Raw genomic sequence first — 19,574 nt, 5'->3', positions numbered from 1 at the left:
CTCAGTCAGGGACAGAGTAGCAATTCTGCACAATGGAGTCTCTCTTCTCTCAATAGCAGTCCAGTGTTCAGTCCACTCAGTCCACACAACTCACTGCACTAACACTAATTTCCCTGCAGGGGGCGATACATGACCAATTATCACTGGGCAGTTTAACATGACTAGCGTTCCTATTTTGCATAGATATCAACACAGTATGTTACCATACCATATTCAATAATTATATGGGTGCTTACATTTGTCTTATTTAACACATGTAGAAGTGTGTATTATTTGAATTGGAAATGTGTTCTTTGCATATGCCACCCACAGCCAGGGATCAGACATTATTGAGGGCAACCCTAGAGCAATTAGGGTTAAGTGCCTTGCTCTAGGGCACATGAAAATATTTTTTTACCTCGTCAGCTCGGGGATTCAAACCAACAACCTTTCGTTTACTGGCCCAACGCTCATAACCGCTAGGATTCCTGCCACCCTCATTTCCATGAACAATAAGCAGCAGACAAAATCATACACACTGAGTATACAAAACATTAAGAACACCTGCTCTTTCTATGACATAGACGGACCGGGTAAATCCAGGTGAGATCTATGATCCCTTAGTGATGTCGCTTGTTAAATCCACTTCAATCAGTGTAGATAAAAGGAAGGAGACAGGTTAAAGAATGATTTTTAAGCCTTGTGTCAATTGGAACATGGACTGTGTACGTGTGCCATTGAGGATGAATGGGCAAGAACAGAAATCTAAGTGCCTTTGAACAGGGTATGGTGGTAGGTGCCAGGCTCACCGTTTTGTGTCAAGAACTGCAACGCTACTGGAATTTACACGCTCAACAGTTTCCCGTGTGTATCAAGAATGGTCCACCACTCAAAGGACATCCAGCCAACCTGACACAACTGTGGGAAGCACTGGAGTCAACATGAGCCAGCATCCCTGTGGAACGCTTTCAACACCTTGTTGAGTCCAAGCCCTGACGAATTGAGGCTGTTCTGAGGACAAAAAGGGGACGGTGCAACTCAATATTAGGAAGGTGTTCTTAATGTTTGGTATACTCAGTGTATGTTAGTTAGTTACATTATATAGTACTTTTATAAATATTTTCTTCAGTATTCATTATGTTATTGTCTTGCTAAACAACATTGATAGTAATCATATGTTATAGCCCTTAAACCAATAATATCCATTGTATTTATACCCTTTTTATTCACATAATTTATTTACATATTAATATGGACTTTAATGGTTATTAGGTGACAATTGTGGGAGCAAGATCATCAGGTTGTAATGGACTCTCAGTTGTAATGGATCCTTAGTGGTCTACGTTTACTGAGTAACGGTGGATATGGAGAAGACCAGAAGATGATTTGCATAGTGATGATGCTCTGCATAGGCAGCACATGCTTCAGTGCTCTGGTAGTGTTTATATCTCTGTGAGTTTAACACTTCATGACTGAGAGCTGTCCTTCATGACAACAGAACCCACAACAACCATGACTTTTATCACCATCTTCATCTGGACAATTGTTTTCTACATACAAGGTAAAAAAACATTTATAGCATTTTTTGTTTAAAATGAATTAAATCTACGCCATCATAATGTATATTAATGTTAATATTTTGATTCAGAACTATTGATTACTATATGTAAAATTAATTTCATGAAAATATTTGTATTCCATTTTTCAGAATCTAGAGGACAGTACACTGTGACTCAGACTCCTACAGTGAAAGCTGTTCTCCCAGGACAGACAGTCTCTCTGAACTGTAAAACCAGCAGTGATGTGCATGGTAATGTCTATGTAGCCTGGTACCAGCAGAAACCTGGAGGAGCTCCTAAACTCCTTATTTACTCTGCTACAACACTTCAGTCTGGGACTCCATCTAGATTCAGTGGTAGTGGATCTGGGAGTGACTTCACTCTGACCATCAGTGGAGTCCAGGCTGAAGATGCAGGAGATTACTACTGTCAGAGTTTACACTGCCCCAGTAGCTGTGTGTTCACACAGTGATACAGAGCCGTACAAAAACCTCCCTCAGTCAGACACCACTATGGTACTTCCAGAGAGCAGCCGGCTCTGGAGATCTCCCCTTTAGATCATTTGGGCTACCGAGTGGCGCAGCGGTCAAAGGCACTGCATTTCAATGCTAGAGGTGTCACTACAGACGCTGGTTCGATCCTGGGATGATCGGGAGTCTCATAGGGCGACGCACGATTGGCCCAGCGTCATCCGGGGTAGGCCGTCACCGTAAAAAATTATTTGTTCTTAACTGACTTGCCTACGTAGTTAAATATTAAATATATTTATATATATATTTTTAAATGAAGTCAGTCAGCAGCATTTAAGTCTTTGAATGCCAAGTTAACAAACAGATCACTGACCATTTCGTATCCCACCGTACCTTCTCCGCTGTGCAATCCAGTTTCCGAGCTGGTCACGAGTGCACCTCAGCCACGCTCAAGGTACTAAACGACATCATAACCGCCATCGATAAAATACAGTACTGTGCAGCCGTCTTCATCGACCTGGCCAAGGCTTTCGACTTTGTCAATCAGCGTATTCTTATCGGCAGACTCAACAGCCTTGGTTTCTGAAATGACTGCCTCTCCTGGTTCACCAACTACTTCTCAGATAGAGTTCAGTGTGTCAAATCGGAGGGCCTGTTGACCGGATCTCTGGCAGTCTCTATGGGGGTACCACAGGGTTCAATTCTCTGGCCGACTCTTTTCTCTGTATATATCAATGATGGCGCTCTTGCTGAGGGTGATTCCTTAATCCACCTCTACGCAGACGACACCATTCTGTATACATCTGGCCCTTCTTTGGACACTGTGTTAACAAATCTCCAAACAACCTTCTATGCCATACAACAGTCCTTCCGTGGCCTCCAACTGCTCTTAAACGCTAGTAAAACTGAATGCATGCTATTCAACCGATCGCTGCCCGCACCCGCCCGCCCGACTAGCATCACTACTCTGGACGGTTCTGACTTAGAATATGTGGACAACTACAAATACCTAGGTGCCTGGCTGGACTGTAAACTCTCCTTCCAGATTCATATTAAACTTCTCCAATCCAAAATTAAATCCAGAATCGGCTTCCTATTTCGCAACAAAGCCTCCTTCACTCACGCTGCCAAACATACCCTCGTAAAACTGACTATCCTACCGATCCTCGACTTAAGCAATGTCATTTACGAAATAGCCTCCAACACTCTGCTAAGCAAACTGGATGCAGTCTATCACAGTGCCATCCGTTTTGTCTCCAAAGCCCCATATACCACCCACCACTGTGACCTGTATGCTCTCCTCGGCTGGCCCTCGCTACATCTGCGTCGCCAGACCCACTGGCTCCAGGTCATCTACAAGTCTTTGCTAGGTAAAGCTCCGCCTTATCTCAGCTCACTGGTCACCATAGCAACACCCACCCGTAGCACGTGCTCCAGCAGGTATATCTAACTGGTCATCCCCAAAGCCAACACCTCCTTTGGCCACCTTTCCTTCCAGTTCTCTGCTGCCAATGACTGGAATGAATTGCAAAAATCTCTGTAGCTGGGGTCTTATATCTCCCTCTCTAACTTTAAGCATCAGCTGTCTGAGCAGCTTACCGTTCACTGTGCACAGCCAATCTGTAAATAGCACCTCATCTCCATATTAATACTTTCCCTCTTGCTCTTTTGCACCCCAGTATCTCTACTTGCACATCATCATCTGTACATCTATCACTCCAGTATTAACGCAAAATTGTAATTATTTTTGCCTCTCGGGCCTATTTATTACCTACCTCCCTACTCTTCTACATTTGCACACACTGTACATAGATTTTTCCATTTTTCTTTTCTTTTGTGTTATTGACTGTACGTTTGTTTATGTGTAACTCTGTGTTGTTGTTTTTGTCGCACTGCTTTGCTTCATCTTGGCCAGGTCGCAGTTGTAAATGAGAACTTGTTCTCAACTGGCCTACCTGGTTAAATAAAGGTGAAATAAATAGAGAAATTGATCGGAGAAACCTGCACGATGTAAGTGTCTATCTCATTACACTTTTTTACATTTTATCTCTGTCCTGTAGGCGACAGAAACGCCACATACTCTTTCTACCATGTCCTATATCCGCTACAGGATTTATGTCAGATTATTATTTTCGACGGAACGTTGGTGGAACGCCGCAGCAATGTGTCTCTCCAACAGCACCCTGGAGAGGCGCACTGGGAATGGACAAGCAAAATGTTTTGCGCCCCTGCCTTTGTCATAGTAGGCACTGCTTATCATAGGGCTGCATCAGCACTCACCTAAAAAGCCCATATGCCACTGGTTGAGAGAAATTATCATCGTTTTTGGTCAGAATTATGCAAGATTTTCTGTGTTGCTGTATGTGTGTATTGGTCAGTTTAGCTCAGAAAATATCGCCCTCGTCAATCTAACACCATAGGCGGCAGCCTAATCCTGCCTAATGAACGGGCTAGCCGTGCCAATGATCACTGGAAGGTGGAAGCTGACTGGTATTCCTCTTTTCTATGGATATCAATATGTTACCGTAGCATATTACCATAACACTAATAAACAGATAAAGTGATATATGTTCAGTAGTTACATGATATATGACTTTTAAAAAACAATCTCCATTATTCATTATAGTTTTGTCTTGCTAAAAAATCTCTAATAACCAATAATAGCATTGTATTTATGCCCTTTTTATTCACGTAATTGAACATTACTTGAAAGTTACAATCGCTTCAGGCTCCCAAGCCCTCAAAAAGTCCACAAATGGACCTTACAACCAACTGTGGAAATTCAGTGGATGTGATCATCAACAGCAGCATATGAACTTTTTTCATGAGTATGTTACGGACTGTTAGCTCTGTGAATGAGACCTGACGCTGGATTCAACATGAGACACATGTAAACTACTTGTACATAAACCATCATCATAAAGTAGAATACCCATTTTATCTGTCATTAATTACATGGTGGCATATCTGTTATGTCTCCCTTCCTGCATCCACCATAGAGGTTAAAACCAGTACACTCCCTCACATCTGGCCCAGTCCAGGGTATTTCAGGCAGTGAAACTGTTAAACTTCTAGATTGGTAGCTGTGGGAGTAAAACTGAGATTTACATAGACAGGGCTGGGTGGTTCTGCTTGTCCCAGAATAGAGCAGCACTGTCACCAGATGTTCACTCTGTTCCCAGGGGGTTGGAGGTATAGAAGACTCTTTGACAATCTTGAAGATGTGATACCGTTGAAATGATGTAGATCTTGTAAAACAAATGTAGCTTAATGTATGTGTGATCACATCGGTGAGAGTCCAAGATATCGATCAAATGTTCAATAACATTAGCTTACTGTCTTTATGAGTCTATAAATCAAGCATGGTCAAAAAATGTTCAAAATAACCATCACCTACTACATGTGGCTAGACTTGTCCTGTTATACTTCAAACATTGTACTATCTTGACCTCTCCTGTTAATCTGTTAACATTGTAGTATCTAGACCTCGCCTGTTAATCTGTTAACATTGTAGTATCTAGACCTCTCCTGTTAATCTGTTAACATTGTAGTATCTAGACCTCTCCTGTTAATCTGATAACATTGTAGTATCTAGACCTCTCCTGTTAATCTGTTAACATTGTAGTATCTACACCTCTCCTGTTAATCTGTTAACATTGTAGTATCTACACCTCTCCTGTTAATCTGTTAACATTGTAGTATCTACACCTCTCCTGTTAATCTGTTAACATTGTAGTATCTAGACCTCTTCTGTTAAATGTGCAACAAGGGGAAAAATAACTCTGGACCACATATACTCCACACACACAGACACATACAAAGATCTCCCTCGCCCTCTATTTGGCAAATCTGACCATAATTCTATCCTCCTGATTCCTGTTTACGAGCTAAAATTAAAGCAGGAAGCACCAGTGACTAGATCAATAAAAAAGTGGTCAGATGAAGCAGATGCTAAACTACAGAACTGTTTGCTGGCACAGACTGGAATATGTTCCGGGATTCCTCCGATGGCATGACTCCAACACCATAAATTAAGTTTGACAACTACACAACAGTGGTAGGCCTGATCACCTTCAATGACGAGACAGCCAATAGGGAGAAGGTCTGTATCGGTTCCCCCCTGTATATAGTCTCGCAATTGTTATTTTACTGCTGCTCTTTAATTACTTGTTACTTTTATCTCTTATTCTTATCTGTATTTTTTAAAGCTGTGTTGTTGGTTAGGGCTCTCGTAAGTAAGCATTTCTCTGTAAGGTCTACATCTGTTGTATTCGGCGCATGTGACTAGTAACATTTGATTTGATTTGCTGGTTGAAGATGATGTGGTTTCAAGTGAGAACATAAATAACTAAGCAATGACATTTAGGTCTGATAGTTTTCGAAGAAACTGTGAATCAGGCTTTATGAATACATTTCTATACCATTCAACAACATTTAAGACTGCAGTCTAATTATTATAAGAGACAACAAAAATATTTGTTCCAAAGAGAAATCTTTATTTTCATCAAATCATCAAATCATCAAAGCAAACATTCCTACAGTATCTAATAGTAATATAACAGAACACATCACATCTAACACTGATACAACCTCAGTCTACAGAGAGGATTGATACATGAACTCAAGCAAAGCCCCCTGTTAGTCTACATGTCAGTGATCAATAAGACAGAGAACATCTGATCTCAGAACAGAGTCAAAGCAGAGGAACCAGCAGCCTCTCTCCACAGGGGTGTGTGACTGAGGGGTCCTACCCAGAACAGTCAGCCCTCCTCAAGGTCTTGGTGACTGGAGTCTGGGATTTCTGCTGGGCTTCACAGGTCACCTCTCCTGCCTTGGTCCACTCCTGGGCAGTGAGAGTCAGGGTGCTGCTCCAGCTGTATAGACCATCCTTCTCCAGGACCCCAGGATTGGCCTCCTGCTTCTTGCTGGTCCCGTCCACTTTCCAGCTCATGGTCCAGTCTGAGGGGAAGCCCTTGTTGGCCAGACACGTCAGTGTGGCTGTTGTTGTACTGGACAGTTCCTCACTAGAGGGGGGCAGGACGGTGAGGGTGGGGACACTGTTACCTGGAACAAACAGAACACATCAACTAAGTAACTACATCAAGTACAGCTACAGTAAGAGATTATCTTCAGCAAAGTACACATCAAAATACAGTGAATTGGAAATGCCCTCTAAATATTAATGTATGAGTTAGATTGTTTAGAATATGTGGAGAAAACACTAAAGTAATATGATACAGCAGATTTATGAACCAAACAAGTATAAAGTGGTAAAATAACTAGTTACTAGTCATATGGTGTCAGTTGTACATGTTATACAGATATTGTTTAGGAATGGATCTGATCAGAATAACCTAGTCATATTCATAGTATTTTCATCACATATCAACCATGTTAGATTATGAAGTCAGTTACAATCATAACTGAGACCCTTTGTCTTCACACTAACAGTGAAGTCTACCATGAATACAATGCAACAATGAGGAATACTATATATAATACTATTAAATAGTTATTTACCAGAATTAAGTTATGGTCCGCAATCATACAAACCAGACATAAATAAACTTACAATTTATCATCTTGATTCAATAAAATGTTGTTTGAAAGAAGGCTCAGTCAAAAGCAAAATTTAACCAAAAATATTTAAGAGTGAAAGTTCTAAAATCTGACACTAACAGTAATACACAATGCAACAACTATATCCAAGGCTTCGTCGAAAGTAGTAGAAAAAATATTTTCATGGAGACAGAGTTTAAGAAAGTAAAATACAAAAAAATGTAATCAGAAAGAAATAACAAGAGAGCTTGTTACTTACTTCCAACATCAAGTCTGGTGCCGCTACCAAAAGTGTACCACAGTGATACAATCCCTATTACTGCTGGTACAAAAACCTCCTGAAGATTGGGGAAGCTGAATTTCTTTAGACTGTGGTTCAAATAATGAACTCTACTATGGTATGAATACTTTACAGAAATGATCAATTTGAAATAAAGTGTTTTTAATTTAGTTTTCCTTAACATTGAACAGAAACCTACTTTACTACGTTTCTTACAAGGCGCAGTATGTTTATTCATACACCTAATCTAAGATGTAGGCTAATCACTTTAATCTTTAAAAAATATAGGTCAAATTTGATTAGATGTAATAACATGTATATTAAAATTGGCCATAGTACGTGAAAGGCCTTGTGTATTTTTCAAAATATCATAAAAAACATATTTTTTTTAAATCCTCAATATCAAGACAAAATTAATAGAGATATTGACTCACGACATCAAAAGGTGAATAAAACGCTACATTATGTTGTTTACTTACTTCCAACATCAAGTCTGGTGCCACTACCAAAAGTCCACCACAGTGATACAATCCATATTACTGCTGGTACAAAAACCTCTCTGTGTTGTGATGCTGCAGCTGTTACAGTGAAGATCACTCATACAGACTCATAATCAACACTAATACACTTTAACATCTTCCAGGTAGAACAAACACTTCATATAAGCTGTTTCTAAATAATACAAATATGAATTGTGTCTTAAATCCAGATATTAGTCATTTTTCCTTCTCCTGTGTATCAGGTGTTCTCCTAGTCTGGAGGTACAGTCCAGCATTAGATCAGTGTTGCTAGTATTCCTCCATATTGTCCATATGAAAGACAACAGCAGCAGCAGTAGTGATAGTGATCCATGTTGTATATTCCTTTATTAAACATGTTGATCTCAGATTTAACAGTGGTGGTAAAGTCACAGAGGACAGACAACACTACCAGAGGAATCCTACCAGCTTTAGTTTAGAGAAGTGTTCACTAACTGATTAGAGGAACTTACATGAGAGACCAAGCATGAGTGAACAGACAGTTCATTATATCTGATCATCATCAGAATCAAAATATAATGGTGGTGTGACATAAAAGTTGCCATACATTAGTTATCCAAGTAAACAGTTGCTGTTTGATGTTGTAAAAGGGGCAGTAGGTAGCTAGCGGTTAGAGTGTTGGGCCAGTAACTGAAAGGTCACGATTTTGAATATCCGGGTCGACAAGGTGAAAAATATGTTGATGTACCTTTGAGCAAGGCACTGGCAGACCCTGGTCTCAAACCTACTCTCCAAGGATGACTCAAGGGGAGTTGGAATATGCAAAAAACACATTTCCAATTCACACATGGGCATAAAACACACATTTATGTGTGAGAAATAGGACAAATTTAAGCACCCACCTAAGTATTATAAAAGAAAGCTCAACCAAGCCAAAATATATTCTGATGGGATACTACTTGGAACCTGAAATAGATTTGAAACATTAATTTGCATGATGCATCTTCCCTGCTGCTCTAAGAGCATTTATATCCCAGTGAGTTTACCACTTCATGACTGAGAGCTGTTCTTCATGACAACAGAACCCACAACAACCATTACTTTATTCACCATATTCATCTGGACACTTATCTGCTTTGAAGGTTACAATTTTCAGAATGTTTTGTTGAAAATGAAATAAATCTACACCGTAGACATGTATATCAATGTTACTATTTCTATTCAGAATGATTCATTACTATATGTAATATTTCATTTATATAAATGTTTTTAATCTCTGTTTCAGAATCCAGAGGACAGTACACTGTGACTCAGACTCCTACAGTGAAAGCTGTTCTCCCAGGACAGACAGTCTCTCTGAACTGTAAAACCAGCAGTAATGTTTACAACAATGACGTTTTAGCCTGGTATCAACAGAAACCTGGAGGAGCTCCTAAACTCCTTATTTACCGTGCTACAACACTTCAGTCTGGGACTCCATCTAGATTCAGTGGCAGTGGATCTGGGAGTGACTTCACTCTGACCATCAGTGGAGTCCAGGCTGAAGATGCAGGAGATTACTACTGTCAGAGTGCACACCATGTAAGTGCCTGGGTGTTCACAGAGTGATACAGAGCCGTACAAAAACCTCCCTCAGATTTTACAGTAACTGCACTAGTTGAGTGTGACTGTAGGTGCTGTGGGAGAAGACACAGTGACATGGAACACTGACTGAACTTAAATACACTAAGCTAAATATATAAGTGATGCTGACAATAATGTCAACTCATCCACCCTCATGTTAACTCATTCCTTAAGTGATAACACCCATAGGTCCAGATTGCATTAGTATTCCTCCTATTTCGCTGTAGTTCATATGTAAACATTGCCTTTACATGTCACATAATACGTTGAATGGACTCTGTGCAACAACAGTGTCTCACATCATTTCAGAACAAAAACCCCAGTTTCTGTAAGATCCCTCTGTCAGGTAATGAATTTCAAGCAATTATTCAACCATATTTATTGAGATGGATTAACAAAGTTATAAGCCCCTAAAACAATGTGAGTTTCTGTCAAGAGCAAGACCTCTGTCTTGCTAGAACCTTCCAGCACCTTGCCAGACTCTAATTTAGCCCAGTTAAACCTAGTTTACCAATCAGAGCCCTGATTGCCTGGACAATCAGCCCCAACCTTTAAAATGCTGCTGCTCACACAAACCTCTTCAACAGGTCTCCTACACGGAGGCGGTGGAAATAGTTGTAGGAGTTGAGCTGAGGAAGCTATGGCAGTGGATGCCCCAGAGCCTGAGAATGTCATTGAGGGATCCTGATACACTGATCCTGAAGAAGGTGGATTTTGACGCGTTTATTGTGCAGGTGATAAATTGTACTGCCCAAACAAACAAGAAATCCAAGAAACTGGACATAATTGTATCTGCAGCAGAAAGGTTTTTGGGTCTTCAGGAATTAACAGCCGAAGCATTGCAGGGAATACTGTCTGAAGATGTTTCTCCCTGCCTGCCTCCTGAGACTGTGTAGGGAGGGACCTGATTAGACAGGTGACCTTGACCTATGGAGTACATAGATATTTGTTGATTTTATTTTAGGAACATTTTTCACCCCTCTCCCTTTTTTCAACATAAATTAAGTGCAGTAATACACCTTTTTTTGTAGTCTGAAATAAAACTAAAATAATAATAAAAATGACTACAGTTTCCTAGTAGGACCAAAAAAAGTATATTTGCATAGAGAGGACACTTTGCATTAGCAGCACATGCTTCAGTGGTCTGGTAGTGTTTATATCCCTGTGAGTTTAACACTTCATGACTGAGAGCTGTCCTTCATGACAACAGAACCCACAACAACCATGACTTTTATCACCATATTCATCTGGACACTTGCTTTCTGCTTCCAAGGTTAGAATTTTTTGAATGAATTGAATGTACACTATCAACATGTATATCAATGTTACTATTTCTTTCAAAATGATTGATTACTAAATGTAATACTTCACTCATATAAATGTTTTTATTCTCTGTTTCAGAATCCAGAGGACAGTACACTGTGACTCAAACTCCTACAGTGAAAGCTGTTCTCCCAGGACAGACAGTCTCTCTGAACTGTAAAACCAGCAGTAATGTGTATTCTAATAATCGCCTAGCCTGGTACCAGCAGAAACCTGGAGGAGCTCCTGAACTCTTATTTACCGTGCTACAACACTTCAGTCTGGGACTCCATCTAGATTCAGTGGCAGTGGATCTGGGAGTGACTTCACTCTGACCATCAGTGGAGTCCAGGCTGAAGATGCAGGAGATTACTACTGTCAGAGTCTCCACAGTGGTCCAGTGTTAACACAGTGATACAGAGCCGTACAAAAACCTCCCTCAGTCAGACTGCACAGTGACTGTACTGCTACAGCTGGGACCTACTGCAGGAAGAGACAGTGACATGGAACACTGATCAGCTCAACTTTGAATATGGTTAGAACGCATGATACAAATCACACGTTCTCCAACGTCCTCATTATCATCCTCATCATCATCATCATCATTAATATCATCATCATGGTTGTATCTTGTTATATTGGTCATGAACTGAACGTTTGTATGAAAGTTATTAGACGTTTTGAAACACTTTACCAGTCCATATGCAGAGTAAGATCTACAGAAGTAAAAGAAAAGTGATGTTAAATCATCATCATACCCTCAAACCAAATCCCTACATGCACTTCACAACCAAATATTGATGTGATCATCTAGCATGTATTAACCCTTTTCATGATCTGTGAATGAGACATGATACTGGGCTCAAACATGAGACACATTTACGTAGAGACATACACTACACACTATCATCGTAAAGTATAATATTTTTTTATCTGTCATCAATTACTTGGTGCCTTATCTGTTATGTGTCCCTCCCTGAATCCACCATAGAGGTTAAAATCAGTCACCTCCCTTACATCAGTCCCAGTCCAGGGTATGTCAGGGAATGAAACTGGTCAACTGCTAGACTGGGAGCTGTAGGAGTGAAACTGAGATTTACATAGACAGGGCTGGGTGGTTCTGCTTGTCCCTGAATAGACCAGCTATCACCAGATGTTCAGCCAGGGGGAAGAGACAGTGACATGGACCACTGACTGAACTAAACAGTGGCAGTCGGTGCCATTTAAGATGAGGGAGGATGATTATTTTTTTGTATGTGTATTGGCCTTATTTCTATTACAGCATATTGGATGACTGTCATTGATATTCCATTCACCCAGTTTAACATAGATTGGTTTAGGCTACTAAATATTACTTGCATTTTCCCTATACCCATCATGAGGTTCCTACAACCTAGCCTATAAATTCAACGTAGGTGAACACAGCTCGAGAGAAAGATTTGAGGTGACAGGGACACATGGACAGACAGAGACACATTCAATACCGCCTTGCACACTCTTGCTGACCTAGGGTGTAATCGTTAGTCCAACAGTTGCAAACTGTAAGGACCAACGCCGGACAGGAGAGGCAGGTACGGGGAGTCAGACATTTATTAGGGAACAGACATGGAAGCAAGACAGGAACATCGTCGGAACACGGACATGAGACAATAAATCCCAAAGCAGGGAACAGAGCTTGGGAACAGACAGATATAGGGAAGGTAATGACACAAGTAATTGAGTCCACGTGAGTCCAATGATCGCGGATGTGCATAATGGAGGGAAGACAGGTGTGCGTACTGAAGGTGGCTTGAGTGTGTAATGCTGGGGATCTTGGCGCCCTCGAGCGCCAGGGGGGGAAGAGCGGGAACCGGCGTGACAGCAAACAATAGTTTCTATCAGACAAATTCATGTATGTTTATTCCCGTTTCGCTCCGTTTGCTTCCGTTTAAGAAGTGTTTTTCAACAGAATCGGAGGAATGAATACACCCCTGATCACATGCAGTTCACTTTCGTAGCCACATACAAACAACTCATTGTATTCATTCTCGCATCTATGCGCTCTCCTCCTCTCACCTTTTCCCTTCACTTGTGGACTTCAATGTTCAACACATCAGCTGTCTGACCAGGCGAAAAACCTTTCCTAGCCAAACCTTCATATCATAACCGCAACTAGCTCACCATATTAGCTACAGTAACATCATAGTCAACATAGCTAATATAACTAACTCGTTAGTAAACCCGCTACAATCATGCAGTACAGTGTACAGTCAGAAAGCAGTTTAGCAGTTACACCAGCAGGCTCCAGTGCCAATACATTAGTCAAACTAAAAGCTTACAGTGCATTCGGAAAGTATTCAGACCCCTTGACTTTTTCCACATTTTGTTATGTTACAGCCTTGTTCTAAAATGGATTAAATAATCAATTTCCTCAGCAATCTACACACAATACCCCATAATGAAGAAGTGAAAACAGGTTTTTATAAATTGTTTCTAATTTATTCAGAACTAAAAACAGAAATACCTTATTTACATAAGTATTCAGACCCTTTGCTATGAGACTAAAAATTGAGCTCAGGTGCATCCTGTTTCCATTGATCATCCTTGAGATGTTTCTAAAACTTGATTAGAGTCCACTTGTGATAAATTCAATTGATTGGGCATGATTTGGAAAGGCACACACCTGTTCCACAGTTGACTGTGCATGCCAGTGCAAGAACAAAGCCAAGAGATTGATGGAACTGTCCGTAGAACTCAGAGACCGAATTGTGTCGAGGCACAGAACTGGGGAGGGGTACCAAAAAATGCCTGCAGCGTTTGTTGTGGAAAAATATTGACTCAAATACTTCTCAGATACCAGAGCTTGTGAATTCAATTAGAATTTTAATGCAGAGAACAACAAAAGCCGAGCACCTCCATGGAAGACTGCCTTCTCATTCTTAGTGCTTGGCCTTTATACATTTTTACCTTTACATAATGTCATCACCCCATTTGCTTTGTTACATAGTTTCCATTCTCTTATTGGCTCAGATATTGGGGCATAGATTCTATTGGTGGCATGACATGCATACCCCTTAGCTAATGTTCCTGTCCAAAGGTCTTTACAAGTTCAGACCTACGTTATCAATGTATGCTTAACTTGTGTGCGTGTCCAGTAGCCTTCACAACATCAGATATGGCCCAGACCATTCATGTCTTGTTAGTTTACCTTGCCTCATCTACACAAATTCTGCTTACATTCTGTTCTTTACTTGTCCAATGGTCAATTTGATGTTGATCTGGCTTGGACACTCTCATAGACTTAGCTTTCATTCTGCTTACTTAAGTCTAATATTTAAGCTTATATTGATTATTCTTTCTACTTCAAAGAGAACAGTATAGGTTACTGAAAACCATCAGATGACTGGAAAATCTCCAACACATTGAAGGACCCCAAGAACACAGTGACCTGGAAAAGTTTGGAACCACCAAGACTCTTCCTAGAGCTGGCTGCCCGGCCAAACTGAACCCGATGGTCACTCTGACAGAGCTCCAGAGTTTCTCTGTGGAGATGGGATAACCTTCCAGAAGGACAACCATCTCTGCAGCACTCCACCAAATAGGCCTTTATGGTGGAGCGGCCAGACGGAAGCCACTCCTCAGTAAAAGGCACATGACATCCCGCTTGGAGTTTGCCAAAAGGCTCCCAAAGACTCTGACCATGAGAAACAAGATTCTCTAGTCTGATGAAATCAAGATTGAACCCTTTGGCCTGAATGCCAAGAATCACATCTGGAGGAAACCTGGCACCATCCTACAGGGAAACATGTTGGTAGCAGCATCATGCTGTGGAGATGTTTTTCAGCGGCAGGGACTGGGAGACTAATCAGGATCGAGGCAAATATGAATGGAGCAAAGTACAGAGAGATCCTTGATGAGAACCTGCTCCAGAGTGCTCAGGACCTCAGACTGGGGCGAAGGTTCACCTTCCAACAGGACAACAACCCTAAGTACACAACCAAGATAATGTAGGAGTGGCTTCGGGACAAATCTCTGAATGTCCTTGAGTGGCCCAGCCAGAGCCTGGACTTGAACCCAATCGAACGTCTCTGGAGAGACCTGAAAATAGCTGTGCAGCAACGCTCCCCATCCACCCTGACAGAGCTTGAGAGGATCTGCTGAGAAGAATGGAAGAAACTCCCAAAATACAGGTGTGCCAAGCTTGTAGCGTCGTACCCAAGAAGACTCGAGGCTGTAACCGCCGCCAAAGGTGCAACAAATTCTAAAAAACTGTGTTTGCTTTGTCATTAAAGGGTATTGTGTGTAGATTGATGAAGACGAAAAAAACTGAATTGAGCCCAGCTGAGGCTTGTTTACCAATCAAGGCCATGATTGGCTGGGCATTCAGCCCCACTGCTTAAAAATGCTCCTGCTCACACAGATCTCTTCAGTTACACTGTCTCTGTGGGACTAAGAAAGTCTGGGGTGTATGTATTAGTTGTACACTGTAGCAAAATGTTTTGTATTGCATAAAGATTTGAAACGAATACGTGAGTTTCTATTGGACAAAATCCGCGAGGTCCCTTCCCGTTTTGTTCCTTTTGCTACTGTTTGCTTCTGTTTGGTTACGTTAGGTACCTCTGGGGGTGTATTCATTACGGAAACCGTTTACCGTTTAAGAAACAAACGGATGCTTTATTGCACGGCTTAATGAACTTTAGAGGTCATAATGGATGTAACTGAAGTCAATTTCTAATGTGGTGTAACTGTGAATAATATTAAAATGTTTTATTCTACTTTTTCTTTATGTTGTTGTTTTCTCTTACTGTTGTTTGGTTTTATGATATTATTTTTATATTATTTTATTATTGTCCATTTAATTGTTCTTGATATCCCAATTTGTGCCCTGCTTGGACATTGGTACTGTAGTGGTCACGTCCTGTTTTATTGTTATAAAAGAAACAAACAGAAGGAAACAGAGGAAAATGAGAGTTTCAATTGGAAAAATTCAGATAGGTCCATCCCTGTTTCATTCTGTTTGCTACCGTTTAAGAAACATTTTGCAACAGAACCGGCAGAAATTAATACACCCTTGTTTGCATAGATTGGACACTTTGCATAGACAAAACATGCTCTGGGAGGGTTTATATCCCTGTGAGTTTAACACTTCCTGACTGAGATTTGTCCTTCATGACAACAGAACCCACAACAACCATGACTTTTATCACCATCTTCATCTGGATATTTGCATTCTACATCAAAGGTAAAAAATATATAGGAGTTTTATGTTTGTATACTGAAAAGTAAACAGTTTGAGTGAACTGAAAGATTGTTCAAGTAGTTTTATTAATCCCTGGTGATACATTTATTAGTTTTCTCTCTGTTTCAGAATCCAGTGGACAGATCACTGTGTCTCAGACTCCTACAGTTAAAACTGTTCTCCCAGAACAGACAGTCTCTCTGAACTGTAAAACCAGCAGTAATGTCTATCCTGACTGTGGTAGGTCAGGTAAACCATGTTTAGCCTGGTACCAGCAGAAACCTGGAGGAGCTCCTAAAGTCCTTATTTACCGTGCTACAACACTTCAGTCTGGGACTCCATCTAGATTCAGTGGCAGTGGATCTGGGAGTGACTTCACTCTGACCATCAGTGGAGTTCAGGCTGAAGATGCAGGCGATTACTACTGTCAGAGTATACACATAATCAATAGTAAAGATGTGTTTACACGGTGATACAGAGCCGTACAAAAACCTCCCTCAGTCAGACTGCACAGTGACTGTACTGCTACAGCTGGGACCTACTGCAGGTGCTGAGGGGGAAGAGACAGTAACATGGAACACTGGTCACTAGATGAGGTCAACTGTGACAATATGGTTAGAAAGCAGTCATTCAGATCACATGACCATCATTGTCACAATCATCATGGTTGTGACAATATAATGACATATATACAATGAAGAAAACTATAAAGGCAGCATGTAAAGTGAGGTCCCTTCCCGTTTTGTTCCTTTTGCTACTGTTTGCTTCTGTTTGGTTACGTTAGGTACCTCTGGGGGTGTATTCATTACGGAAACCGTTTACCGTTTAAGAAACAAACGGATGCTTTATTGCACGGCTTAATGAACTTTAGAGGTCATAATGGATGTAACTGAAGTCAATTTCTAATGTGGTGTAACTGTGAATAATATTAAAATGTTTTATTCTACTTTTTCTTTATGTTGTTGTTTTCTCTTACTGTTGTTTGGTTTTATGATATTATTTTTATATTATTTTATTATTGTCCATTTAATTGTTCTTGACATATATACAATGAAGAAAACTATAAAGGCAGCATGTAAAGTGTTAGTCCAATGTTTCATGAGGTGAAATAAATGATCCCAGAAATTTTCCATACGAAGAAAAACCTTATTTCTCTGAAAATGTGTGCACATATTTGCTTACAACCCTGTTAGTGAGCATTTCTCATTAGCCAAGATAATCCATCCAACTGACAGGTGTGGCATATCAGGAAGCTGATTATACAGCACGATCATTACACAGGTGCACCTCATGCTGGGGACAATAGGCCACTCTAAAATGTGCACAATGCCATAGATATCAAGTTTTGAGGGAGCGTGCAATTGGGAAAGGGAAAGTGAAAGAGGAATACCTAGTCAGTCGTACAACTGAATGCCTTCAACTGAAATGTGTCTTCCGCATTTAACCCAACCCCTCTGAATCAGAGTTGCAGGGGGCTGCCATAATCGGCATCGCTGACTGCAGGTATGTCCACCAGAGTTGTTGCCAAATATTTGTATTTGGAGAAGAGAGAGTCAGTTACTACTACTACTACTACTCTATAACATTAGGAGAGGAGAGTGTCAGTTACGTCTACTACTCTATAACATTAGGAGAGGAGAGGGTCAGTTACTACTACTACTCTATAACATTAGGAGAGGAGAGAGTCAGTTACTACTACTACTACTCTATAACATTAGGAGAGGAGAGTGTCACTAATACTACTCTATAACATTAGGAGAGGAGAGAGTCATTTACTACTACTACTCTATAACATTAGGAGAGGAGAGAGTCAGTTACTACTACTACTCTATAACATTAGGAGAGGAGAGGGTCAGTTACTACTACTACTCTATAACATTAGGAGAGGAGAGAGTCAGTTAATACTACTACTCTATAACATTAGGAGAGGAGAGGGTCAGTTACTACTACTACTCTATAACATTAGGAGAGGAGAGAGTCAATTACTACTACTACTCTATAACATTAGGAGACGAGAGGGTCAGTTACTACTACTACTCTATAACATTAGGAGTGGAGAGGGTCAGTTAATACTACTACTCTATAACATTAGGAGAGGAGAGGGTCAGTTACTACTACTACTACTCTATAACATTAGGAGAGGAGAGAGTCAGTTACTACTACTACTACTCTATAACATTAGGAGAGGAGAGGGTTAGTTACTACTACTACTCTATAACATTAGGAGAGGACAGAGTCAGTTACTACTACTACTACTCTATAACATTAGGAGAGGAGAGTGTCAGTTACTACTACTACTCTATAACATTAGGAGAAGAGAGTGTCAGTTACTACTACTACTCTATAACATTAGGAGAGGAGAGTGTCAGTTACTACTACTACTCTATAACATTAGGAGAGGAGAGTGTCAGTTACATCTACTACTCTATGACATTAGGAGAGGAGAGGGTCAGTTACTACTACTACTACTCTATAACATTAGGAGAGGAGAGAGTCAGTTACTACTAATACTACTCTATAATATTAGGAGAAGAGAGAGTCAGTTACTACTACTACTCTATAACATTAGGAGAGGAGAGGGTCAGTTACTACTACTACTCTATAACATTAGGAGAGGAGAGAGTCAGTTACTACTACTACTCTATAACATTAGGAGAGGAGAGAGTCAGTTACTACTACTACTCTATAACATTTTGAGAGGAGAGTGTCAGTTACGACTACTACTCTATAACATTAGGAGAGGAGAGGGTCAGTTACTACTACTACTCTATAACATTAGGAGAGGAGAGAGTCAGTTACTACTACTACTACTCTATAACATTAGGAGAGGAGAGTGTCACTAATACTACTCTATAACATTAGGAGAGGATAGAGTCATTTACTACTACTACTCTATAACATTAGGAGAGGAGAGAGTCAGTTACTACTACTACTCTATAACATTAGGAGAGGAGAGGGTCAGTTACTACTACTACTCTATAACATTAGGAGAGGAGAGAGTCAATTACTACTACTACTCTATAACATTAGGAGAGGAGAGGGTCAGTTACTACTACTACTCTATAACATTAGGAGTGGAGAGGGTCAGTTAATACTACTACTCTA

General features: G+C 40.5%; 1 pseudogene and 1 gene segment (V, D, J or C); one reads left to right on the top strand and one right to left on the bottom strand.

Annotated features, from left to right (window-relative positions):
- Positions 1 to 1,491: 1,491 nt before the first annotated feature.
- Positions 1,492 to 11,151, top strand: LOC145879942 (Ig kappa chain V region 3547-like). The segment is given in 4 exon segments: positions 1,492 to 1,540; positions 1,688 to 1,794; positions 3,248 to 3,255; positions 9,700 to 11,151. Coding segments are annotated over 4 exon segments (399 nt in total).
- On the bottom strand, positions 6,484 to 8,854 carry LOC145879976 (Ig kappa-b4 chain C region pseudogene; annotated as a pseudogene). The gene is made up of 3 exons (XR_014392846.1): positions 8,839 to 8,854; positions 8,327 to 8,443; positions 6,484 to 7,072 (listed from the first exon to the last, which is right to left on the bottom strand). The product of XR_014392846.1 is annotated as an Ig kappa-b4 chain C region pseudogene (transcript).
- Positions 11,152 to 19,574: the final 8,423 nt, after the last annotated feature.

Source organism: Salmo salar, chromosome 07 (assembly GCF_965601325.2).
Source record: "Salmo salar chromosome 07, fSalSal1, whole genome shotgun sequence".
NCBI classification, from domain to species: Eukaryota; Metazoa; Chordata; class Actinopteri; order Salmoniformes; family Salmonidae; genus Salmo; species Salmo salar.
Note: the sequence above shows the minus strand (reverse complement) of the source record. Positions and strands in the feature narration are given on the sequence as shown.